This window comes from Stenella coeruleoalba, assembly GCF_951394435.1.
Source record: "Stenella coeruleoalba genome assembly, chromosome: 20".
NCBI lineage: Eukaryota > Metazoa > Chordata > Mammalia > Artiodactyla > Delphinidae > Stenella > Stenella coeruleoalba.
Genome location: NC_137166.1, coordinates 42,778,740 through 42,804,012, shown reverse-complemented (window position 1 = coordinate 42,804,012; position 25,273 = coordinate 42,778,740). Strand labels below are relative to the sequence as shown.

The following is a 25,273-nucleotide window of genomic DNA, read 5'->3' as shown; positions in this document are numbered from 1 at the left end:
TCCCCTGCAAAAAATAACTCTCTTGCTGTTGTGATCCCTCCCCTCTGATCGGGGGTGGCAGGCAGAAGCACAGTGAGGACAGGTCGTAGGCACCAGGCAGGGGCACCTAGTGACAGCCCTACAAACTGATGTTGGCTGCGCACCTACTACGGGCTTGGGGCTGTTCTAAGCGCTTTACTAATATTAACTCATTTAATTCTTCCTACAAGATGGGTGTTACCATTATGCCCATTTTACAGGTGTGGGAAACTGAGGCTCAGGATGGGTAACTTGCCATGATCACATAGCTAGAGGTTAGAGGAGGCTGGCTCTGCCCTTTGTCACCTGTGGTCCATCCTGCCCCATGCAGCCCCTCCTCCAGTCCTCTGCCCCAAGCCATCAATTAAGATTCTTACAGCCTGACTGTGACTTGTCAAAGGTCTCTCTTTACCCCCGCTCACTCACTCTGGAACCAGAACAGGGTTTGAGTGAGACAAACCTAGGTTCTACCTGGACCGAGACCTTGCCTCTAGGCCCATTTCCACATCGGTAAGATGGGGTCCAGATGGCCACAACCTGGACAGGCTGGTGTGGGGTCCTGAAGGGGGGCCCTTGTATCTAAATGTGGAGACACCAGGAGCTAGGCCATGCCTCCCAGGCATGTAACCGTTTGTTTGTCTCCATCTCTTGGAGTAACTGTGAGAATTAAATGAACATCAGACCGTGGCACAGAGCCTGGTACATACTTGGTCCCCACTCCATGACTCACTTTTTTCTCCCCTCAATTTTTCTGCCATATAGTAACGTTTATTGAATACGTACTCTGTGCAGATCCTGTGATAAGTAGCCACCTTTATTAACTCCTTGAAACCTTATAAAGCGGTTCTCAAAGTGGGGTCCCTGGCGCATCAGCGTCACCTGGGAACTTGCCGGAAGTGCAGGAGCTCAGCAGACTTGCCCCAGACGTGCTGAGTCGGAAACTGAGGGTGGGGTCTGGCATTCTGCTTTTTAAAGAGCCCTCCGGGAGAACGACTCGCTTCTGACAACCCTGGGAGACGGGTGCTATTCTTTTTTTTGCAGCACGGCATGCAGGACCTCAGTTCCCTGACCAGGGATCAAACCCACACCCCCTGCAGTGGAAGCGCAGAGTCCTGACCACTGGGCCGCCAGGGAAGTCCCCAACAGGTACTGTTCTTACGCTCACTGTACAGAAGAAGAAGCCGAAGCTCAGAGAGGTTGACCTGCTCCAGGTGACAGGCCCACTAAGTATCAGAGGTAGGACTGAACCAAGCCACCAGCCACCAGGCTGTCTTCACAGCCCCCGCACTGGAGCCTGATGGTGCAAAGCTTGTGAAAGATGCTCAGGAATTCCAGGTCGCGTCAGTGACCGTGGCCCCAGAAAAGGGATGGTAACGCCCCTCCTACCACCGCGGGATCTGAGTGCAACAGGAGGCCCCCACCCACTCCCAGGGCCCCGCAGGCACAACCACAGCCATTTCCAACCCTTTATTGGGGCTCTGTCAGCCCCAAATAAATATAATACATTAAACCCAGAGCTGAGGGAATCGTGCACCCCGGGAGGTGCCCCCCATAACCCCAGCCGAGCACAATAAGTTAGTGGGGGGCCTGCCGAAGGCCGGGCCAGTGCCCTGGCGGGGCAGGCGATGGCAGCTGGACTCACACGCTGGTCTAAAGTGCATCTCGGTTCTGTGGTCCCCATGTCTGCGTGGCCCCTGGCCGGGCCACTGGGAGGGGTGGGCGGGAGGTTCCCGGCGCTCACACCGAGCCAGCAGTGGCCACCGAGCCTCTGTGTCCATCTGTCCATTTGGGGAGATGGCCGAGTGGCCAGATATCCTCAGGAGAAGCTGTCGTCGGACCGTGGCTGGGAGTCGAAGGGAGGGTCTGAGATGGTGATGCCTTGATGCAGCTTCTCCAGCGAGAACTTCATCTGGGGGAAGAGGGGGGCAGGGTGGGGGATGAGTGCTGGGAGGGGCGATGCATCCCCCAACACGCCGCAGCTGAGGAACTGGGGAAGGTCCAGAGAGGCCAAGGTCAGCCTGTGCCTCTGCACCCCAGCCATTCTGCACCCAGTTTTACTTCTCATAGGCAGCAGGTGGAAGGGGCCCAGGTGGCCTGGGTTCAAGTCCTGGCCCTGCTACTTACTGGGTAACCTTGGGCAAGTCCCTTAACCGTCCCAGGTCCCTCAGCTGAAACGTGGGTCAGTAACATACCTGCTTCACAGGATTAATTCAGGGATCTGACGGGTGGACGCCTAGGACCTGGCACACAGGAGGTGCTGGGGACACGTTAGCTATTCTTACTCCCTGCCGTGCGACCTTGGGAATGCCTCTACCTCAACGTTCCTGTCTGCTAGATGGGGGGTAACAAGAGCACCCCCCTCGGAGGCTGGCCATGAGAAACAAATCAGTTGGTCATTTTAGCTCTTAGAACAGCCCGGCTCAATTGGTGTCTGCTGTTAGTATTAATTTGTGCAGTCAATCCCATGCCCTTGGCAGTTTGAGAGAGGAAAATCATCAGAATTGAACTGAGGATGGGAAGGCCCTGACCTCCCTCTCTCTGAGCGACGGGACCGCAGCCTCAATGATCCCTCTCCCCTGTCCTGCACAGCCCTTTCCTGCGTGAGCATCTCCCTCTGAGCATGATTTCAGGGTGCAACGAGGCCCCTAAAGGTGAGCCTCAGCATTCCAGTCCACAGTGACCAGGAATGATTTTCACCATCACTGGCACCCAGCCAACGCCAGATGCTCCCCAGCGTCGGTGTCTGTGCGGACGCCTCCCCCCACCACATTTACTGAGCACTTGCTTTGCGGGATCTCACTAACAACGGTGAATGCAGGTGAGGTGTTTGCATGAGCTGGGCCCTACTCAGATGCTAACTCCTTTAATCCTCACAGCAGCCTTTGAGGTAACATCCATTATCATCCCGTTTACAGAGGAGGAAGCCAAGGCCCCAGTGGTGAAGTCACCTGCACGAGGTCACGGGTCAGAATTTGAACCTGGCCGTCTGAACCGATGCTGCCAGCCAATTACAGTGGTTGTCTGGGGCAACCCCTTCTGGAGATGAGATCCCAATAACCTTCGGAGAACCTCTTTCCCACCCTCACGTGACCCCTTAGTCACCTCATAGGCGGGGAGGGGTTCAGTGACCAAGCCTTATCCCTGGCCACTATGACTGGTTCAGGGATGGGAATGTGACCTTTGGATGTTACCCTGGAACTGTAGGTACCATATTGGTCATCCTAGGATGCCCCAAACAAAGGTAACCCTGGGGGTGGGCAGAGTCAAGACCTGGTAAGAGAGACTGATTCTTACTACTATTGAGTGGCTGGATTGAGCCATGCCTGAAGTCAGACATCCCTGGACTTTTTTCCCAGGATGAGAACCAATAAGTTCTTTCTTCCATCCCACTGATTTTTCCAGCAACCCTGGGAGGTAGGGACTATGAATGGCTTTCTCATGTAACAGAGAAGGAAAGCGAGGCCCAGACGCACACGCCGCATCTTGGGATATGAATGCAGGATCCCGCAGCCCAGAGCCGCACCTCGTCCAGGAGCTCCACAGAAGCCCGCAGGATCTGCCTCCACTTGTGCACCTCGACGCTGTGGAACTGCTTCTGCAGGGCCAGGATCTCCGCCCACTCCGTGGCCGTCTGGGGGAACTTGCTGTGGGGGATACAGGGCCTGAGTGGGAGCTGGGCCTCCCCCGACCTCCCCAAGCTCCCAGCTCCCTGGGGCTACCCACTCACCCCTTGGCCAGGGCCAGACTGTGCCAGGACTCGAAAGTGTGGGCTGTCCTCTCCAGGGACCAGAGGCGGTAAAAGAGGAGGACGTTGAGGGCAATGAGGACGATGAGGCTGGGGGGAGGGGTCAGAGGTCAGGAGTCAGGATACCAACGTTCCCACAAGTGGGGGGTCACCCACGTGACCACACCTTGAAGGGGTGCCATGATTAGCCCTCTTTTCAGAGGAGGAAACTAAGACTCAGACAGGGTGAGTGACACGCCTAGGGTCACACAGTCCATAAGCAGCAAAGTCGGGGTTCAAACCCAGGCCTGTCTGATGCCCGAGCCCTCAACTGCTACTCCAGGCCACCTCGCTGGGGGAGCTGGGGGCACGGAGTGAGGACAAGGGGCTGAAGCTGAGGGTGAGACACAGGTGAGGGGAGGTCAGGACGCAGGACCCTACCTCACACAGATCCTGAGGAGGCACAGAGGGGGAGACAAAGAGATGAGAGCCGCCCAGCCGGTCCCGGCCACCCCCGACCCCGGCAGCCCTGAGCTGAGCGCACCGCACAGCACCTCACTGGACCGCTGTTATTGGCAAACTGAGGCCCAGAGAGGCTGAACGTGTGGCCGATCTCTCACTGCCCAGGGTCTGCGGGGAGCATGGATCTCATCTCCATTTCCTCAGAGCACCGTGCCCCTAGCCCCGGCCTCTGTGCATGTCGGTCTCCCCGCCTAATCCCCGTGGGGTCTCAGCTCAGAGTCCTCTGCTTTCCTGGGAAGCCTTCCCTGACGGCCTACCTGTCCAGCCTGGAGGAAGCCTTCACTGGCCTCCGAAGGCTTCCCTGTCCCCTCCGCCCACGTTTCCTCCATCACCACCCCATCCCTCTGGTCTGGTGCCAGGTCTGTCTCCCCCCAGGGCTGCTGGTCGCTACTGTGTCCCTCGCATCACACAGCTCAGGGCTGGGCACAGAAAACCTGAATGAAGTGTGACATTGCTCCTTTTGCGCACCTCTCCTGGTTCACCCAATTCCGGCTCCCTCGGGGGCCTGCTCCTCCAGCCCTGGGGGCGCGGTCGGGCCCCTCTGACCCCCGCCAGAGCCCCGAGGCTTCCCTCTCCCTGCAGGGATGACCTCGCCATGAAGACTGAGCAGTACACCACGTGAGGAGCCCTGCTGGGCGCATCTCAAGCGTCACCTCCTTTAATCCTTGCTATGGGGTGGCGAGCCCGTGCTCTCACGTAAGCAGAGACCCAGAGAGGCCAAGCACTTGCCCAAGCTCACACAGCCAGGGTGCAGATCCAGGCCTGTCTGACCCCCAAGCCCGGCCCCCTTACTCACACAATGCTGATGAGAAACAGGGCGCTGGGGATGCCTGCCCCGGGGCCCTGGTCCACGGACGGTTCTGCGAAGCGGGAGCTGAGGGAGCCTGCGGGGGAGCAACTCGGAGTCAGACAGACTCATCCCCACCCAGACGGACGGGCTCACCCCACCCAGACCCCCAGCTCCTCCCCCGCCCCCCCGACCCCAGGCCTGACGGAACTCACCTGAGGGGTGCATGCCAACCCGGGCGCAGGGGTCAGGGTCCGGGTGCTGCGGCCCGTCACCGTGGCCCCTCCAGCTCAGGGGCCGCTTCCGCCTGCGCAGGCCGGACAGCAGCCCGCGTGCATCCTTCCCGCCTTCCTCCAGAGACAGCTTCTCGGCCTTGGCGAGCTCTCGCTCTGCAGACACGAGAGAGGACCCTGCACGTCTGCACCCGGCCCGGCCCCGACCCCGTCTGTGGCCCTGGCCGGACCCCGGCCCCCTACCCAGGTGGTGGAAGTACTCTTCGATGCCGCTCCACGAGTTCTTCTCGATGAGCGACTTCACAAGGCTCCAGGGCTGCTTCCGATAGCGGATCTCGGAGGACACGCTGGGGTCGGGAAAGGGGCGAGGGGGTCAGGCTCTGACTCCAGCCTTGCTGTCCCATTCCCGGGGGCAGCCTTCCCTCCCCTGATTCAGAGAGGACCCCTTGTCACCCACAGACAAAACAGACACCCCCCGAGGGTTCCCTGTGATCCCCACTCACCACCCCACTCAGCCCGCAGCCCCTTCTCTGTCCACACCCACTACCTGGGCAGGTCTCCCGCCTTCGGCGCTGCCCCAGCACTGCCCACCCAGACTGCCATCCTAGCCTACACCTCACCCTCGAACCCCTTTCATCTTGCTGCTGCTTCCAACTCCACACGGGCTTCTGAGAGACATCCCAGCAAGTCCCAAGCTGAGCTCCAATCTTCCCCCAAACCTGCCCCTCCCCACCTTCCCCTCCCAGTCAATGGCGGCTCCATCCTTCTGGTGGCTCAGGCCAAACACCTCGGGGTGTTCCTGACTTCTGCTCGCCTGCCACGGGGGCAACCAACATTCTGCAGCTGACTCGGGGTGGGGAGACTGGGGCAGGGGCCCTGGGACCATCAGGGGTCAGGTGGAGGGGCCGGGCCACTGCTCACCGGAGGCGGGCCTTGTTCCGGGCAAGGCCCAGGATGCAGTAGCGGTGGGCAGTGTAGAAGTAGTCTTGGTAAGGGATGCCCTGCGTCAGCACCTCTGAGTCCACCACACACCCGCCTGCCTGCGGGCCGTGCCGGAAGAGCGTCTGCAGGGCCAGGGGAGGAACAGGGCATCAGCGCCATGCCCCCCACCCTGGCCCCCGGCCACCCCACCCGCTGGCCACCCTGCCTGGCACACCTGTGTCTCCACCACAGAGGCGCTCTTGGGCCCCAGCGGGTTGCTGATGGGAATGGTGTAGGTCAGCACTCGGCGCTGGCGGCACTCGCTGTCCCCGCTCCAGGGGCTCAAGGTCACGTCTGGAGGATGGAGGGGCAGAATGAAGACACCACTCTCCAGTCCTTTGCCCACAGGCTGTAGGAGACTCAGCCTTTCTGGAAGGTTCCAGTTCTCTGGGGACTTGCCCCCAAACCTGCGCCTCCTCCCTGCCCCCACCCCGGTGTCTGCCCCATCTTCCCTCTGGACGCCCAAAACTTCAGACGTTGATGATCCTCAGAGCTGGGACCTCTCTCGTGCCTACACTTCTCAGCCCTCCTGGGCCACCTCCTCTACTCCTGCAGCCCCAGTCTCCTCTCCTTACCAGTCCTGGCTTCTCCCCTGAGCCTCAGACCTAGGGTCCTGCCACCTCTTGAACACCTTCCCCTGGAAGTCCCCAGGGCCCCTCACACCCACTGGCCTCCGCATCTCCTCAAACACATCCCTCCTCGCCCCACTGTCCTCCAGGCTTCCTGCAGAGCCCTGAGCCTCGTCCTGGACACTCCCTCCCCGTCTATTCACTGACCGCCTGAGCACTGTCCTAGTTCAGCCCATCCTTGCCCGTCCAGGGCCCCTCTTCAGCCTCCCCCTGAGCTCCTGGCCTCCATCTCTACCCCTGGTCCAGCGGTAGCTTCTTAAAGCCAAGCCTGACCCTGTCCCTTATCTGTCTACAACACTCCATGGCTCCCCAGTACTGCCAGACAGAGTCTGAGCTCCTCAGTCTGATGTGCCAGTCTCTCCAGGATATAAGCATAGTTTTGGGGGACTCGAGTGCCCCCAACACAAGGCATAGTCTTACTCATTCTGCAGGGGATTCTACGTGGTTCATTTTCATCAATACAGAAAAAAGAAACAGAGAAAACTACCATCTGAGTAGGCCCTCCCCAACTTGAATCTCTTTTGCAGCCTCCCGAGCTCCCTGCTAGTCCCCTGGTCAGCCCTTCTGCCTCTGCTGGTGCTGTGGCTTCCCCTCTCCACACCTGGCCACAGGGGCCCAGCCTCAGGGGGCTTCTCCCAGTGCCAGCCTCCAGCCTCAGGATCTTTGCAGGTACCCTGCTGGTCTCCTGGACTCCTCTCTCCCACCTCCTCCACTTTCCCTAAGGAAGTTCCTCCTTCAGGCCTTAGTTTCAACGCCACATCCTTCCAGCAGCCTTTCCTAACACCCCCCAGACCACAGCCACCTCTCTGACATACACACTTATCTGCCTGAGTATCTGTTTACTGCTGTTCTCACTAGATTCTGGAATTCATCTGTCCTGGTCTCTGCACGGGCCTGGCAGAGTGCTCATTAACTCGTATTTATTAAATGCTTACTGTCTGCTACTGTTCTAGGCACTTGTCTAGTATTAACTCATTTAGTTCTCCTGACACCCTGACAAGGCAGGTAACTAGTATCACACCCGCATCACACAGAAGAAACCGAGGCACAGAGAGGGTCCGCACCTGGCCCAAGGCCACTCAGCTGGTAAGAGGCGGAGCCCCTCTGGCCTCACAGACGCTGCTTTTAACTCCCCAGCCTGCCACACCTGATCTGCACAGCGGTGCCTGCCCGTCTCCTGGTCTGCCCCTCCTCACCCCCTCCCGTGTACCTTGGTCACCTCGGCCCCTGACCTGTGAACTTGCACTGCTGCAAGAAGCCCTGCAGGAAGGGCGAGTCTGAGAAGAGCATCTGCTGGAGCCGCTCGGCACCCACGTGGAAGACGGAGTTGATGAGGAGACGACCGGAGAGGTCGGGAAGGAGGGCCGCCAGGTCGGCTGGGCGACAGAGAAGAACAGGGGATGAGGCTGCCTGCGTTCCTCAGTTTCCCTCTGAGTGACCGCTCCTCCCCACTCCCAGGCCTTGTGGGGTGCCTGGGCAGCCCCGTCCTCCTGGACCAGAGCGGACACAGACACGGAGCTACTCAGCCCCCTCCACCACAGGATGGCTTGAGGGTGGGCGTGTGCCCCAAGCCCAGACAATCAGAGCTACCACCATGGGTTCAAGGCGGAGCACACACCTCGGCTCACGCACCTGCAGTCCCAGTGATGACGGGGGTGGGCCTGCCCGTTAGCCTGAGCTTTCGGCCCCAGTGATTGGTTCAGGGGTGGGTGGATGGGGGTGTGTGTGTGTCCCAAGCCAGGCCTTCAGCCACAGTGAGGGGCTCAGGGGTGGGCTTGCTCTCCAGTCAGAGCCAACCCTACAGCTTTTGGTGCAGCCACTGGGAGAACCCTGCTTTCTCTCTGCTAGGCTTGTCTGGGGCAGGGCTGGGGCTCTTTCTGCCACAAGAGTAGAAGCTATCTGAGAATAAAGTTGGCACAGAGAAAATGGAAATGATGATGATGATGATGATATGATAACAGCCAACACTTACTAACTGGCCCAAACACTTTACCTGTATTAAGACATTTAATTCTCTCAGTGACAACACTATGAAGTGGGTAGTGTTATTGCTAACCCCAGGTGAGGAAAATTTTTAGATGAGGAAAATGAGGCTCAGAGAGGTTGAATAATTTGCCCAAGTCACACAGCTAGGAAGCAGCGCGGCCAGGATGTGAGCCCCAGCCATCTGGCTTCAGAGCCTATCCTCCTATCCACCCTGCTAAGCTGCCTGCAAGCAGAGCTAAATACAGACAGATTTCTAACACCATTTAAACGCCTTATCTTATCTGCCTACTCTGTGGACTTTCCAGTCCCACGAGCCAGCGAATCCCTCGGTGCAGCCCCTGTGAGTGAGGTTTGTACCCAAAGCAAACGGATCGGCCACTGCCTCACCTTCCTCCCCCGTGGATGAGGAGGAGTTACTCGTGTCTGTCAGCAGCTCCTCACTGGGCAGCAGATCCAAGGGGCCCAGGGAGGCGGGCCCGTCAGGCGGGGCGGGCTCTGAGCTCGCGGGTTCGGCCACCGGGGTCACTGTCTGGCTGGAGGCGGCGTCTGGCTGGCTGGCTGTCTGCTCCTCCTTGTCTTCCTCTGCCTGCAGAGAAAAGCTTAATCCAGCCTTGTCCCAGCCTAAGGGCCCCTTGTGTACCCACATCCACCAGAAGGCTTCGAGACTCTAGGAGAACCAGTGCCGGGGAGGTCATGTGTAGCTCTTCGCTGAGCTACGGGGGGCCCTGGGGCCACCCAGACGAGGACTCCTCTCTCAGCCTCTCAGCCAGGCCTGTCCTGGATGCCTGGGCCATGAGCCTTCTTATGCCTGTCCTGTCCATGCCTTATCTGTTTGTATCCGACCTCATCCAGCCAGCCAGCCCTCTATCGGCTCTTCTGTCTCTCCCGCTTCCCATCTATCTACCTGCCCCATCTTTGCCTGTCTCTCTCTTTCCCTACCTGTGCCTAGTCTCCTTGCCCATCTTCCCAGCTCCATCCCATCCCTCCATCCATCCCCTCACTTACCCCTCCATCTACCTCTTCTCTGTCCAGTCCCCCCCTGTCCCCCCTCAATCTGTCAGCCTGTCCCTCTCTCTCCCCGGCACCTCCCAGCACCCTCCTCGCTTCTCCACGCGCCCGCTCACCCCATGGTCTGCGTCACTGCTGGCCCGGGAAAGGCTGGGGGTGATGCGGCCACGGCGCGAACCTGCCGGGCTTGGCTCCTGGCTGTGGTCAGCTGCCCCTGAGGAGGTGATGTCGCTCAGGGCGATTACATCTCCCACTTCCTTGGGGCTCCTACAGAGAAAGAGAGGGAGTAAGACCGCTGCATCTTTGAGACACCCACACACCCTCCTGGTCTCCCAGACTTTGTACCCCCACCTCAGTCCACCCAGGACTCCAGGAGCTCTGCACGCAGCCCCTGCTGCCTCCTCCCGACCCCCGGAACCAGCCTCCAGCTACCGACTCACCCTAGACCATTCAGCTGCAAGGGGCAGACGTAGTCTTCATCCTCGCTGGTGAGGCCCAGCTCTGAGCCGTAGCACTGATGCACCAGGTGCCAGAGCTCTCGGGGACTCAGCGTCTGGGCAGGCAGGACGTTAGGTTGGCCTCCATCCTATCAGGGCCAGAGCCCTTCCACCCGCGCCCACCAGCCCTCAGCCTCAGCAGTTCCCCTGCTGTCCACAAGGGGGAGCATGACCTCCCATCCCAGACCTCTCCCAATCGCACTCCGCACCCCATCGCATAGGAGCCAGTGTGCTCAGGAATTCTCCCTTAGGTCCTCACAATACTTCCACAGCTACAGGTTAAAGTTCCCAGTTTTACAGAGAATATGAGGCCCAGGGTGGAGAACTCGTGCTTGAGGTCAACTCTGGGGTTCAAACCCAGCCAGACTCCAGAGCCAATGCTCCCACCTGCCATGCTGTCCTGCCCCCAACTACTTTCCCAGGTGTCCTCAGAAGCTACCCATGGCTGGAGTGGCTGGATGATGCTGATGAGATCTAATAGTAATAACAGTAGCAGTACCAGCAGCTGACATCCACTGAGTTGTTACCATGGGCCAGGCATTCTTCTAACCCTTTATGCATGCTAACTCAACAAGTCTTCAAAACCATTCTGTAAAGTAGGTGCTAATATTGTCATCATTTTAAGATACTGACGCTGGGCCACAGAGGTGGGTAATGTCCTCCAGTTAGGAAGTGGCTGTGTTGAGATGTGATCCCAGGGGGCTGGGCTAGCCCTGGAGCTAACCACTGCACTGCACTGCCTCCCACAAGCTGACATTTCCAAGCTCTATTCTAGGCCCAGCTCGGGTGCTGTGAAGGAGGGACGGTCCGCATCTGACCAATGGGGTTCAGTAACTCGCACTCGGTGACGGGGCTGAACTCCATCCCCAACAGTCTGGCTACCCTTGTCCTCCTTGGAGACTTTGACACCGCACTGTTCCTCCCTCGGGCTCCTGCTCCAGTGCTCTCGCCCCTGAGGATGGCCATAGCTGGAGCTGCCCCTGAAGGCAGGAAGTGAGTTCAGCCCTGCTGGAGGAGTGGGTTGGGGCCTTCTGAGGTGCTACAAGCCAGCAGTAGCAGCCACTGTGTGATGCCTACCTGACATCTATCCACCATCCCTTCCTGCCAGCAGAACCCTGATTTGTTTGGGGTGAAAATCTTCCCCAGCCCCAGGGAATTATAACTCGCTTATATCAACTCATTTTTCCTTTGCCACATACCCAGCTTCCTGTGCAACCAAGGGTGATCATGTGACCAAGTCTTAGCCAAAGAAATACAAGGAAAAGTCTGCTAAAGGAGGCTTTCCCTTCCTGATCAAGGAAGGCCCACTTTCCATCCATCCCTTTCTTCTTTCATGTTTGGGACACTTAACTGAGGGCATGACATCTGGAGCTGTAGCAGCCACCTGCAACCATGAGGCAACAAGCATGTGGACAAAACATCAATATGCAGAAGGACGATGGTGTGGAATGATGGACAAGAGCTTGGGTCCTGGATGACATAGGGAGCCCTCAAATCTACCCTGGATTGCCTGCCTCCAGACCTCTTGTTACATGGGCATCAGTACGATTAAGTGGACTCCAGAGCCTGACTGTAATGGGTCAGAATCCCAGCTCTGCCACAGAAAAGCATATGTGCCCATGGGCAAGGCTTTCCCTCTGTGCTTCACTGGTGAAATAAAGATACTAACCACACTGCCTTGAAGGGTGGCTGTGATGATTAAATAAGTTAATTCATGGAGAGCTCAGAACAGTCCCTTGCACCCAGTAGCTCTGTTAAGTGTTAGCTATTATTATTATCATCTGAAGTAATTCAGCGTCTGTTTGTTTAAACCATTGTCTGGTTGGGTTTTCAGCTACTTGCAGCTGAATGCATGCCACATAAACTCATGCAACCACAGTGGGCATTCCAGGAGAGCCCACTCAGGGCTGGCCCATAACAGACTATCAGAATGTGAGAAGTAAATGTCTGAAATCCCTCACTCAAAATCTTTGGGGTAAGACTTGATTCAAAATTAAGAAATTTGGGGATTTAAGAAAGATAATACACTGCCTATACTATAATACAGCACTAAAAATATCTATATTATATGTAGGATCCAGTAAGTACAGTGTATACCAGAGGTTCTCAAAGCGTGGTCCAAGGATTTCTGGGCATCCCCCGGACGCTTTTAGGGAATCCATGAGGGCAAAATTATTTTCATAAGTATGGTAAGTGTTACTAGTAGCATATCACTTGCCTTTTTCACTTTTATTCTCTCATGAGTGTACAGTGGAGTTTTCCAGAGACTATGTGACCTTATCATTGTTCTGGTGGCTAATGTAATGTGTGTTTGTGTATCCTGTGTTTAAAAATTTCCCAGTTTCAGGACTTCCCTGGTGGTCCAGTGGTTAAGACTCTGTGCTTCCACTGCAGGGGGGCGCGGGTTCGATCCCTGGTTGGGGAACTAAGATGCCACATGCCACGCAGTGAGGCCAAGAAATTAAAGAAATAAAAAACACACTGAAAAACTTACTCTCTGTGGGAGGCCTTCCCACTGACCCACTGCACCACTACGTCTCCCAAACCTGCCCTTCTTCTGTTCCTTTCTCAAACTCTGAACACTTTAAAAAAATTTTTCCCAGTTTCAATTTCTAATACAGTATAAATTGATAGATATACTCTACTTAAACAGAAGCCCTTTGGAGTCTATAATTATTTTAAAGAGTGCAAAGGATTCCTGAAACTACAGAGTTTGAGAATCACTGGTATATTCTGTACTGCATACTATAATATTATACTGAGTCACAACTATATTTAAGATTTACCCCAGTCATTCACATTATTATTTTTTGGTCCTCAAACATATGAAAAGTCCCATTAGTTGAGATAAATACAGACCTGTGTTATACAAGAAGCACACGTGGTGTTTTAAGTTTAATTAAAACTGAAATTAAATTGAAAATGCAGATCCTCAGTCACACTAGCCACGTTTCAAGAGTTCAACAGGCAAATGTGGCCAGTGGCTACCATACCGACAGCACAGCACAAAACTCTGTTAGACAGTGCTGATAGGGACTGTAAACCATGTCAGCTCAAGTCAGGTTTTGCTTTACCAAAAACCTCCCCATCTTGTCAGGTTTTGCTTTACCAAAAACCTCCCCGTCTTCGGAGCATTTTTGATTTGCAGGTGTTGACTAAGGGGTTGTGAGTACGCATTTCTCGTGGGCAGGGTGTGGCACCGGAGCCCGTGGCGGCCCCCTGTGGGGGCCTATGGAAGAGCCGCAGGCACATTGGGTCTGGTGCCCATGGAGAAGAGCTGGAGGGGCCCTCCAGTTCCCCGAGTCCTGGCATCTCTGGCTCCATGGTCCCCCCACTCCAGCCCTCCCCCAGCCCCCCTGCCCAGGATTCGCCCAGGCCCACCTTTTCAAGCAGTGCGTTCTGCCAGAGGCGGAAGATGAGGAGGAAGCAGCGATCTCGGGCCCCAAAGGAAGTGAAGAAATGCTGCAGGAGAGAGAGGTGTGTGAGCCCTGGGGGAGAGACAAGGCTGGAGGGAGGAGGAAGCTCCACCCGCTGCACCCTGTTCCCGGCTCTCCACGCTGATGTATGTAATCATTCATCCCTTCCCTCATTCCACAGAATATCTGTCCTGTGCCCAGCCCAGCACTGGATGACCCTGGAGTCACCACGATGTGGAGATGGCCCCCGGCCCCAGGGCTCACAGTCCAGAGCTCACAGCCCAAACTGGCTGGGCTGCTTGGGGGAAGCCCAAGGCACATTCCCAGTCTCCTATGCCCACAGTGGGTGGCCAACGGATCCCCTTTTGGCCAAGAAAACACAAAGGGAAGTCTGCTTGAAGTCTTCCCGCCCCATTTCCTTCTCCAGTCCCGTCTGGGCCACTGGTGTGAGGCAGCCCTCTTGGATGGACCCTGAGGCAACAATCATGATACATGGAGCATCAGGGAAGGCTTCCCGGTGGAGGAGGCCTCTGAGCTGATAGAATTTTTCTGTTAATACTATCCCTGAACAGCTGTGTCAGGGGACAGACTGCAGGGCCTGAGACAGGAGCAGGTGCAGGAGTCCGGGTCAGAGACTACAGGAGCCCATGCTGGGGCCGGGAGAATAAAGAGAAAGGGAAGATGAGAGAAGCTGGGTGCTGAGTCAACAGGGCTCTGGGTGGTGGGGAGGAGAGAGGAGCCGGTGAAGATCGGGGACCCCGGGGCCCCTGTCTGTTGGTCCTCTCGCTAACCTTCTCATTCTCCGTGCAGATCTGGATGGCGTTGGGGATCAACTTGGCCGTCTTTTCCTTCTTCAGACACGTCACTTCCTTCAACTGGATGGAAATCTGAGGACAAAAGACAAGTCAGAAGGGGCCAGGGCCCTGCCCGCCCTGGGGCCCCTCCTCGTCCCAGGCCGGTCGGCTCACTGTCGTCTCCCAGCGGAAGATGTTGCTGTAGAAGCAGATCCAGTTCTCGGAGAGATAGAGGCGGCCCTGGAGGAGGATCTCGCGCTGCAAGGCACAGGAGTAATCTGAGGCGGCCGAGGGGAGAGACGGGCAGACACCCGAGTCACACGGCTGTCCTGGCCGCTGGGCCGGCACATGCGGGAGGGTCAGGAGGGCAGAGCCGGGAGCCCCGGGTCTGGCTGGCAGGGACTCACCCACAATGAGGCGTTCGGCTTCAGGGAGCTTGCTGAACAGTTTACGGAAGTCCTCATTCCGCTGCTTGTACGTGGGGCTCAGCATCTGGGGGAAGTTCGGGAGGTGAGAACCGGGACAGGGGGCCACACCCCTAATTCTGTCCCCCAAAGCTCCCAGCACCCCTCAGTCTCCTCAGCCTGGGAGGAGCCTCTCTGAGGCTTCAGTGTCTAGCTCACCGCTGGTTCCTACTGCCTGTTAACACAAGAGTAACCATAACGAGAGCCATTTACTGATTGCTACCTAAGCCAGGTCCTGCACCACGTACCCACCAGTATCACTGACTCTCAGTGAATGTTCCCTTCAGTCTAGTAAGGTCAGAACTGTTTCTCAAGGAGAGAGAAACCCAGAGAGGTTAAGCAACTCACTCAAGGTCACAGAGCATGTAAGTAGCAGCATAGGATGTGAGCCCCAGGTCTGCTGACCCCAGCACCCACTCTGTGACTACTGCAGCCAGGGGCCCCTGGTTCAGCACCTGCCCCCCTCCCTCTCATCCTTCCAGCAAGGCCCCCTGCCCCGATACTTACACTGTACCAGCTCTGCATCTTCTGGAAGAGAAAGGAACGGAGTCAGAATGAACCTCGGGATGCCCCTGCCCTCCCCCCCTCCCCCCATCGCTCCCCCCACCCCACCTGGGCTTGCAGCAACTGACCTTGCTGTTGCGGATGAAGTTCCGGCTGCCCAGGCTCTGGGTGCCGGGTGCCCCAGGCACCCCACCCTTCTCTGAGGAGCTATCTGACCCCTTCTCCACCATGGTACCCGGTTCCGGCTCAGGTGGGGGTCGGCTTGGCGGCAAGAGCTGAAGCCGCTTACGGAGAGATGGGGAGCTGCTTGGCGTGCTCCGGCCAGAGTGCGGGGTGGTGCTGGGGGAACAGGAAGAGGGGCATTGTGGGGAAAAACAGGCTGGGGTGGGGGGACAGGCCGGCGTGGGGGGGACAGGCCAGCGTGGGGGGAGCCCACCCATCAGCCCATTGATCCCCACCTACCCACCCTGCTCCACTTCCTAGCCATGTGACCCAGAGCAGGCCCCCTAGCTCCCCAGGCCTCGGTCAGTTCATCTGTAATCCAAGGGTGAGAAATACATGTCCTCTTCTAGTTGTCTGGAGGGTTAAACAAATCAGTACATGTAAAGGGCTTCTGACAGAGCCTGGCACATAGTGAGCTCTCAGTAATGCCTGCCGGTCTTAAAATTAACTTATTAATTAATTCATACAATAAATATTTATTGAACAACCACTTTCCACTCAGTGGCTTGAGCTAAAAACCTAAGTGTCTTCTTCTTTCCTACTCACCCCTCATTTTTACTCTATTAGCAAGTCCCACAAGGTCCAGCTCTAAAATCTATCTCCATTATTTCTATTTGGCCCACCTCCCCCTGCTGCAGCGGCCTGGCCCAGCCTCCATGCTCCCCGCTCCTGGACATCGCAGTAGCCTCCTCGCTGCTCAGGTTAGGGACCTCCTGGCTTAGTCCTCTCCCCCTGCATTTGACTCCAGGTGAAGGCAAGGTCCTTACCGCCTCTGCTCAGGGGCCAGTTCTCCAAGATACCTTCCCTCGCCCCTCCATGTAAACCACATCCCCTCTCCCGAGCCCCCTCCCTCTTCTCTCTCCCCAAAGCGTTTCAAATCCTCCCACACCAGGAGGTGCACTTCACAGGGGAAGGGGGTTTTGTTCCCATTGCCTAGAATGAGGCCTGGCGCACAGCAGGTGCTCCGCAAGCTTTTGCCCCTGTAGACTGAATGAGTGATTGACCCCGCCCCGCGCCCCCCACCCTCCAAACTTGGATTCCACCAAGTGTACCACTGGCCCAACCCTCCGCAGGCTGAGGCTGCTGCAGATCTCAGCTGGACCACTTCCCTGTGACCTTGGGCAAGTGCCTGAACCTTTCTGTGCCTCAGTTTCTTCTTGAGTATAATGGGGATAACAGCGGTTGTCTGGAGGACAGACATACATAGAGCCCACCACCTGGAAGGTGCTCGGGCTGAGTAGGGACTGTCAGGCTGAGATGGAACACGCGGCCCTGCCGCCACCCCAGAGCACTTGCTGCCGAGGTGCCACGCTGCGCCCTGCACAAACAGCTCAGCCTGGTATCTGGAGCCCAAACGGACGCCAGCCCCAGTCAGTCACCCCTAAGTGCACACGGAGCACCCGCCCTGCACCGGGCACTGGGGACACAGAAATGGGCAAGACAGACCCAACAGCTGCCCGTAGGGACCTGACATTCTGATGGGGGAACAGAGACGATCAGTAAGAGATCATGTAAATAAGGATGATGATCTCAGACACTGGTCAGTGCTGTGAGGCAGCGCTGCGCACAGGGGCAGCGCCAGCAGTGCCTGGAAGCTGTCAGAAATGCAGTCTGGAACCTACCGCAGACCTCCTGAATCAGGAAGTGTGGGTGGGGCCCAGGAGACTCTAATGCATGTTCAAGTTTGAGGACCACGGAGATAAGGAGGGCTAAGTGGGTTGGTGTGCAGGGACCACTTGAGCTGAGCCCAAAGGACAAGGAGCAGATCTGGCAAAGGGCCGGGGAAGACTGTTTTAGGGGCAGGAACGGTGAGTTCCGGCACAGGACTGAGTTTGGCAGGTCTGAGGAGGAGCGAGGTGGCCAGCGGGGCTGGGGAAGGAGGACAGGAGGCCACAGGCCCACCTGCAGGCCCTCTGGGCCCTGAGCAGGTGTTCGGGCTTCACCCTGACGGCCCTGGTGAGCTCGGGAAGGGTTTAAAGGAGGGGTGACCACATTCCTCCCCTGCCTCATCTTCCTGCCTCTCTAGCCCGAAATGCAGACCCCTCCTCCACCTATCCTACTCTCCTGCAGCCTCAGGTCTAGGGAAGGCGCCTGCAGACAAGTCCGACACACACAGACAGGGCCCAGCCTGCGCCCCCAGATCTCGCTCCTTGGCAGGACAAAGAGGAAGTGCTCAAGCCTGACAGCCCGGAGGCTGCCCAACCAGGCAGGCTGCAGCAGAGGGAAGGGAGGAGCCCGACACGGTGACATGGCTCAGGGACTTGGAAGAGAATGGGGTTTTGTCACTGCAGACACCTCACCTCCGGTTTCCCGGGCCTAAAGAGGCCAACAGCTCCCTCCGGTCAGAGAGGGGCAGAGGCCTACACAGGTGTGCACAAAAGGGAACCTCGACGTGGCTCACACACAGCCACTGTCACAGGCAAACGGCAGTTCCCCACAGTTGTAAGAAGTCTCCCCTACCCCTCACCCCCCATACACCCTGCAGTAGTATCACAGGTATATTACAGTCCCACACAAAGCCACAGAGTCTCAGCACAGTCACACACAAGGACGCCACAGCCACACACAAAGTCCCAGAAGTTACACACACATGCACGTGCATGCATGCACAACACACACGCAGCTGCAGAGGGTCACAGAAACAGAAAACCATGCAGAGTCCCAGGTACATTCACACATACGGGCACGAGAAAGTTTCAGAGGAGACTTGAAAGCAAGTAACATTCCCACAGTTACAGAGAGAGCCACACAGTGAAAGAACAGTCACAGGGGACCCCAGCTAACACGTGCACAAGCCAGGTAAATGAAGCCTAGGGTCAGCTCAGCTCTCATGGCATTCCCCATCTGGAGGGGAAGCCAGAGCAAAGACCTGCTCTTACGTGGCAAGGGATGGACATGTCAGCTGCTGTCGCTGATCGACAAGAGAGCCCTGACACTCACACAGCCATGAAGGACTTGGGAAAAATGCAGCCCCGGGAGGTCGTGGACACATCTCGACAACACAGTGGCCAGGTACTGAAATCATGCGTGGGACATGCTTTATAAACTGTAACAGCGGAACAGCATCAGTTACGATTACTGCTCCGGAGAGTCAAGGGTACAGCCAAGGTCTCAGGAGGGAGGGTCCCAGGCTCACTGTGAGCCACAAGGGGTCTCTCTCTCACTCACACAAAGCCCCAGAGGGTCCCAGCTGCTCACATGGAAGCCCAGGCACGTACAACAATGTCATGAAGCGACACACACAGGAACTTTCACACAAAGATGGAACCAGAAATAGATAAAAAGGTACAACCCCAGAGCGTTTCAGTCATACTCAACGACCCCAGACACACAATAACGTCGCACATGGACACACACAGGTGACTTACATTTGCACACAGAGCTAACAGGTTCAGAGGCAAATTATAAGCACACAGAGGCAAAGGGTCATAGCAGCAAAGAGCCCCTGACACAGGCACACACACACACTACAAAGTCACAACTGAACACACAGGCAGCTTACAGTGACACTTGGAACCACAGATGGTATCCCAGATAAATTCACACACACGCACACAGCCAAGGAGGATCACAGCTGCCTGCACACTAGGAGACTTAGACACATGTACACACACTCCAAAGTCACAATCAGACATGCACAGGTCTGACGGGATGAGATACATGACACACACACAACCACGGAAGGTCACAGCCACACACACAAAGCCCCAGACCCACACTACAGTCACAATCAGACACACGCAGGGAGCTTACAGAAACACATGGAGCCACAGATGGAATTCGAGGTAAATCACACACACACGGAGCCAAAGAGGATCACAGCTGCCTGCACACTAGGAACACAAACACGCATACACACTTCCAAGACACCTATGCAAAATCTAAAATACTCTGGGCCCAGACAGAGAGTAGGTCAACTCCGTGCCCACGACCCCAGAGGATCTCACGCACGCGGTCGGCCGGCCAGCCACGCAACAGCCCCCATCCGAGCAGCGCCGGGCCCAGCAACAGATCACAACGGCGGGAGGGGGCCCAGACCGGGAGAGGCTGCTCCCGGGCTTGCCCCGGGCTCCGGGACCTGGGGGCCCGGCCGGAGGGGGCTCGTCTGCGTCCTGCCTCGACCGCAGGCCCGAAGACCTGGGTCAGCCTCGCGCACACCCCTCGCCTCCCAGGCAGAGGCGAAGGAGGCCCGGGCGCTCCCGGAAGGCCGGGTCCCCCAGCCAAAGCCCCGCCAAGCCAACGAACCGGCCCCGGGGGCCTCCCCGCCGTCAGGGCCCATCCCCGAGCGCACCCATGGGCCCCCAACGCCTCCCTCCCCTCCCCCTGGCCGGCCCCCGGTGCACAAGCTCCCGGACCTCGGCCGCTGCCGCGCCACCCCTAGCCGAGCCCGCGGAGCCCCCTCCCCCCCGACCTCCTCCCGAACCTCCCCCGCCCCCGCCGCGGTCCTCACTCGAACATGGATGCGGAGCGGTGGGCGCGCCCAGCCGCAGGGCAGGGCCGGGCCCGGCTGAGCGTCCCCGCTGGGCAGCCGCCTCGCCTTCTTCGGCCGCCGCCCGCACCCGACCCCGCCGCCCGCAGCCCGCCGCCCGCACAAAAGGCCGGGGCCGCGGGAGGCAGCCGCAGCGTCAGCTCCCCCTTCCTGCCCCCGCCCCGTCGCGTCACAGCACCGCCCCCCGCCCGCGGGAGGGAGGGGGGAGGGGAGGGACCGGCCGAGGCGGGGAGTGGCGGCGGGGCCTAGATGGAGAGAGTCAGATACCTGGAGGGAGAAAGGGGCCGCAGGGAGGCGGGAGAGCAGGAGGTGAGAGCGAGAGGGAGACCCACGGGGGGCTGGCCAAGGCGAGGGAGGGACGGCGGGGACAGAGCGAGGCCACTGGGAGAGAGACGCGAGAGGGAGAATTAGAGAGGGAGGGACGGGGCGCTGGGGCAGGAAGAGCGAGACAGAGATGGAGAGGGGCGGCTGGGACGCCAGAGCACGGAGAGAGGAAGAGAGAGCAAGAGAAACAGACAGAGGCTCTAAGGAGAGAGACAGAGAAGTGGACCGGGGAGGGGGAAAGACAGGAGAAAAACACAGACTTGATTAAAACACGACACCGCCATGGCAGCTAGAGGCTTGGGCACAGGCCCGACCCGCTCCCCTGGTAGCGGGAAATGGGTCCTCGGCTCCAGTGAGGCCCCAGGCTGGGGGCTCTCGGCACCCCCCCCCACCCGGGGCGGAACCTGAGAGGTGGGGTGGAGCTGGGGGTGGGATGGAGATTCGGGGAAACGGAGGGGTTGCGGCTGTGGGTACGCAGCTGGCGGGAAGCGGGTGGGGCCCTAGGCCGCCTCCCTTTCCGCATCTCTGAACCCCCGCTGTCGGCCCCCGGAGGGCCCAGCGCCTTGGTTTCTGCGGACCCCTCTTGGTCCCAGCCCGCGTCAGCCAGCCCGAGTTAGAATCCAGCCTCCCTGGCGCTTATCTGACTTCAAGCAAGCCACCTAGTCCTGGGGATCCCACTAACTCTGTGGTCAGGACTTTCCCACAGGACAGTGGGGGGGTGGGGGTGGAGGGACTGCCCTTTTACGTAAGGGGAAGCCTGGCCTCAAAGATGGGAAGTGCCTCGCCGAGGTCACTGTTGTTGGACGCAACCCTCCCGTGACGCCATAACCTGCGCCTGTCTCTGCAGCGGCTGCCTGCGTTATCAGCTGCCTGAGTCTGCCGGTGTCCTGGACCCCTTGTCCGAGAACACAGACATGGGAGTCCCACCTCGCAGCTCCTGGCCACGGGCGCCCCAGCACAGAGACTTGTTCCCCGCTCCTCTAGGACAGGCTGTTCCTGGCTGTTGAAAAAAACTCCATTCCCATGGCTCTCCCACCCTACACCCCCTCCCTCCAAAAAAACCCACTGTCTTCTCCATTTTGGTGGATGGTAGGCCCCTAACTTCAGCTTTTCTTGACCCTCTCTTTCCCTCACACGCACATCCAGTCTCTCAGCAGACCCTGTGGGCTCCACCGACAAAGTCTATCCAGAATCTAAACTCGGCTCCTCCACTGACCCCACCCAGGCCCAGCCTCCATCCTCCCTCCTGGACCATCACACAGCCTCCTCCCTGGTCTCCCTGCTCCCATCCCGCCCCTACAGTCTGCTCCCCACACACAGCCAGAGGGAGCCTGTGAACTGGTGTCAGGTCAGGGCCCTCGGGGCTTGGAGCCCTCCTGGAGCCCCACCTCTCAGTCCTGCTGAAAGCAAAGTCCTCCCCTTGTTGCCTAAGACTCCAGTCTTACTTCTCCTCTGGCTCCCCCTTGCTCACAGCCTCTAGCTACCCAGCCTCCCTGCTGTTCCTCTAACTCCCCAGACACATTCCTAACCCCAGGCCTTTGCACTTGCTTTGCCTCTGCAGGGAAGCTCTTCCCCCCTTCTTCCCCTGACTGCCTCTCAAGGTCAGATCTCAGGGTCAGATCTCAGCCAGGCCTTCCCTCCACCACCTCCCTTTGTCTCACTGTTCTCTTTCTTTGTATTTCTCTTTGCCTGTTTCTTCTTTTGAAATACTTTAAAATTTTTAATTAGGGAATATTTATTTCAAACAGGAAAAATGCAAGAGTCATCCTGGTCCCTACCAAGCATATATGACATCAATAGATGTGGACATTTTGCCATTTTTGCTTCAGATCCTTTTTCTTTAAGAAATAAATGATTACAGTTACAGTTACCAACTCCCCATCCCTCGTTTTTCTGTTCCTGCCCCCCAAGGTACCCCCTGCCCTGAAGTTGGTGTGTGTTCTTTCTGTACATTTTTTTATCCTTTTTCTGCATCAAGATGCATCCACTAACAATATATCCTATTAGTCAATGTCTTCTAAAAAGATACACAATTAGGCTCCTACTGTATCATTTTGCAACCGTCATTGTTTCTGAGACTTCTCCACGTTGATACACAGAGCCCTACTTCATAAACTTTAACTCTTATCGAATGTTCATTGTTGGAAGAAACCACAATGGACATTTCTATTCAAGGCCAATGTAGTTCTTTCCTCTTTCCTCCTATAGCCTTGAACCTCCCTGTTCCTGTCTCCTTGTGCCAGAGGTAGTGTTTCTATGCAGAAGTTTTGTTTAAACTTTTTTTTTTCCCCAAGAGTTTCAGCAGGAAATACCTTTTACATTGGTTTCCAAGTACACACTTAAAAATACGGTCAGCCCTCTGTATCTGCAAATTCCACATCTGTGGATTCAACCAATCAAGGTTCGAAAAAAAAATTTTTTTAATTCCAGGAGGGGTACACTTGAAACTAACACAACATTGTAAATTAACTACACTTCAATTTTTTTAAATTGGTACGTAATATATTAGTTTCAGGTGTACAAAATAATAATTTAATATTTGTATAAAAATTGGGGGGCTGGGGAGGGATAAATTAGGAGTTGGGATTAATACTATATATAAAATAGATAAACAGCAAAGACCTACTGTATACCGCAGGGAACAATATTCAATATCTTGTAATAACCTGTAATGGAAAAGAATCTGAAAAAGAATAGATATATGTGTGTATGTATAACTGAATCACATTGCTGTACACCTAAAACTAACACAACATTGTAAATCAACTATACTTCAATAAAAAAAAAAAATTCCAGGAAGCAAAACTTGAATTTGCCGCCTGGCAACTATTTACACAGTATTTGCAACCATTTACATAGCATTTACACTGCATTAGGCTTTATAAGTAATCAAGAGGTAATTTAAAGTATACAGGAGAATGTGAGTAGGTAATAGGCAAATACTACACCATTTTATATAAGAGATTTTTTTGTTTGTTTGTTTTTTGCGGTACGCGGCCCTCTCACTGTTGTGGCCTCTCCCGTTGCGGAGCACAGGCTCCGGACGCGCAGGCTCAGCGGCCATGGCTCACGGGCCCAGCCGCTCCGCGGCATGTGGGATCTTCCCGGGCCGGGGCACGAACCCGTGTCCCCTGCATCGGCAGGCGGACTCTCAACCACTGCGCCACCAGGGAAGCCCTATATAAGAGATTTAAGCATCTGCAAAGTTTGGTATCTGCAGGGGTCTTGGAATACCCCCATGGATACCAGGGACAGCTGTATATGTAATGTCACAAAATTTGTAGGAAGCCACACTTGTTCACTGCCTCATACAGTGTGTTATTTTCTTTTTCTTTTTTTTTTTAACACTGTTATTTTCGATTCTCTCCTGATTCTATTTGGGGAAGAGTGTTGATTGCTGTGTAGCAGCCCTTAAATGGGTCATGACCCACAGTTTGAAAAACACCAGGCGGGTCAAAAGAGAATGTTCGCCTCTGGTCTTAGTAAGCAGTGCTCAGCTGAGCTCAGTTGGTTATCCCAACACATATTCCCAGCTGCAATTTTCATCTGCATCTATTTCACAGCTTCCAGTCAGGCCCCTGTGGGGCTAAGGCCACATTCTAACTGACCTCAGCTCCCCACCTGGAGTGCCAGCCACAGGGAACCCACCCTGTGGGTCCCGAGAGAGAGAACCCCTTTCCCATCCCATCACCCAGGTCTGACCTGTCCTGGGGCAAACTCTCCGGGTCTGGGGTCCTCGGCAGCTGCAGGCGCTGGGGAGGTGGGGTGCAGGGGGGTGACTCCCCATCGCTGGCTGGCGTTATCTGAATGGAGGGCACCTCTGGGAGCCTCCAGGGCTTAGAGGCCAGGCCCTGGGCCCTGCCACCCTGTGGCTGCTGGCTCTGCCACTTGGCTGGGGGGACAGGTGAGTCCTGGGCACCGCCGTCCTGGGTCAGCAGGGGTGCGCAAGGCAGCAGGGGCAGGAACTCAGCCATGGGGAGAGTTCTGCCTGCCCGGTTGGGGGTCTTGGTCTCTGGGGGAGAAAAGAGGTGAAGAGGTGAAGGGGAGAGTTCCCATGCAAACCCTGCCCCTCCCCCTCCCCCTGCTGCCGCTCCCCCTCCCCCTGCTGCCCCTCCCCCTCCCCCTGCTGCTCCTCCGAGAGGAGGGGTGAGCTTGAGCTTCAGAGCACAGTGTGGGGGTCAGAGAGGTCTGGGTGGGATTCCCACCTCTGCCAACATCCTCCTTTTCGACCCTGAATCTCAGGTTCCTCTCTGGAAACTGGAGATCCAGATAGCGACATCCTAGGGTGACCGGGCAGTGTCAGGGAGCTCTGACAAGTGTAGGGCCCAGCCCAGGGCCCGGACCACAATAAGTGGTCAGTGAACTCTTGTTCATGCCCCTAGACTGGGGTTTATTTTTTCTGAGAATTCACCAAGGCCAAGCCCTGGGTGAATATATACCCACCACCCCAGCACCCTTCCCCACACACAGGGCCAGGAAGGAGCCAGGCCTGAGTGGGCCCTAGAGGCCCTTGGGCCTGAGTAACGGGCTGATGAAGCGGAAAAGAGAGGCAGAATCCAGGATTTCCCTTCCCTGTTTGCTCAGCAACTGCCCCTCCCAAGACACACAAAGGGAGGGAAGCAGGCCAGCTCCTGCCGTTGTCATTATGATCCTGGAGGCCTCGTGGGTCTGGCGA

The 25,273-nt window shown here is 56.7% G+C and overlaps 1 protein-coding gene across 4 annotated transcripts; it reads right to left on the bottom strand.

Moving 5' to 3' along the window:
* Positions 1-1,730: 1,730 nt before the first annotated feature.
* On the bottom strand, positions 1,731-24,572 carry GRAMD1A (GRAM domain containing 1A; the record flags this gene model as incomplete). 4 transcript variants are annotated; one of them, XM_079908119.1, is made up of 20 exons in its annotated part: positions 1,731-1,927; positions 3,542-3,662; positions 3,746-3,853; positions 5,061-5,148; positions 5,267-5,440; positions 5,528-5,631; positions 6,206-6,348; positions 6,441-6,559; positions 8,127-8,270; positions 9,268-9,466; positions 10,005-10,155; positions 10,329-10,441; positions 13,767-13,847; positions 14,593-14,688; positions 14,770-14,873; positions 15,003-15,087; positions 15,567-15,587; positions 15,692-15,902; positions 16,026-16,139; positions 20,236-20,407. In XM_079908119.1, the coding sequence occupies 18 exons, from the start codon at positions 15,791-15,793 to the stop codon at positions 1,835-1,837; spliced, it is 2,046 nt and encodes a 681-aa protein (XP_079764245.1). In that variant the 3' UTR covers positions 1,731-1,834. The 4 variants fall into 4 exon arrangements, with proteins under 4 accessions (XP_079764245.1, XP_079764244.1, XP_079764246.1 ...); XM_079908118.1 differs by having other exon boundaries at positions 16,030-16,139; XM_079908120.1 differs by lacking the exons at positions 16,026-16,139; positions 20,236-20,407 and adding an exon at positions 24,301-24,572.
* Positions 24,573-25,273: the final 701 nt, after the last annotated feature.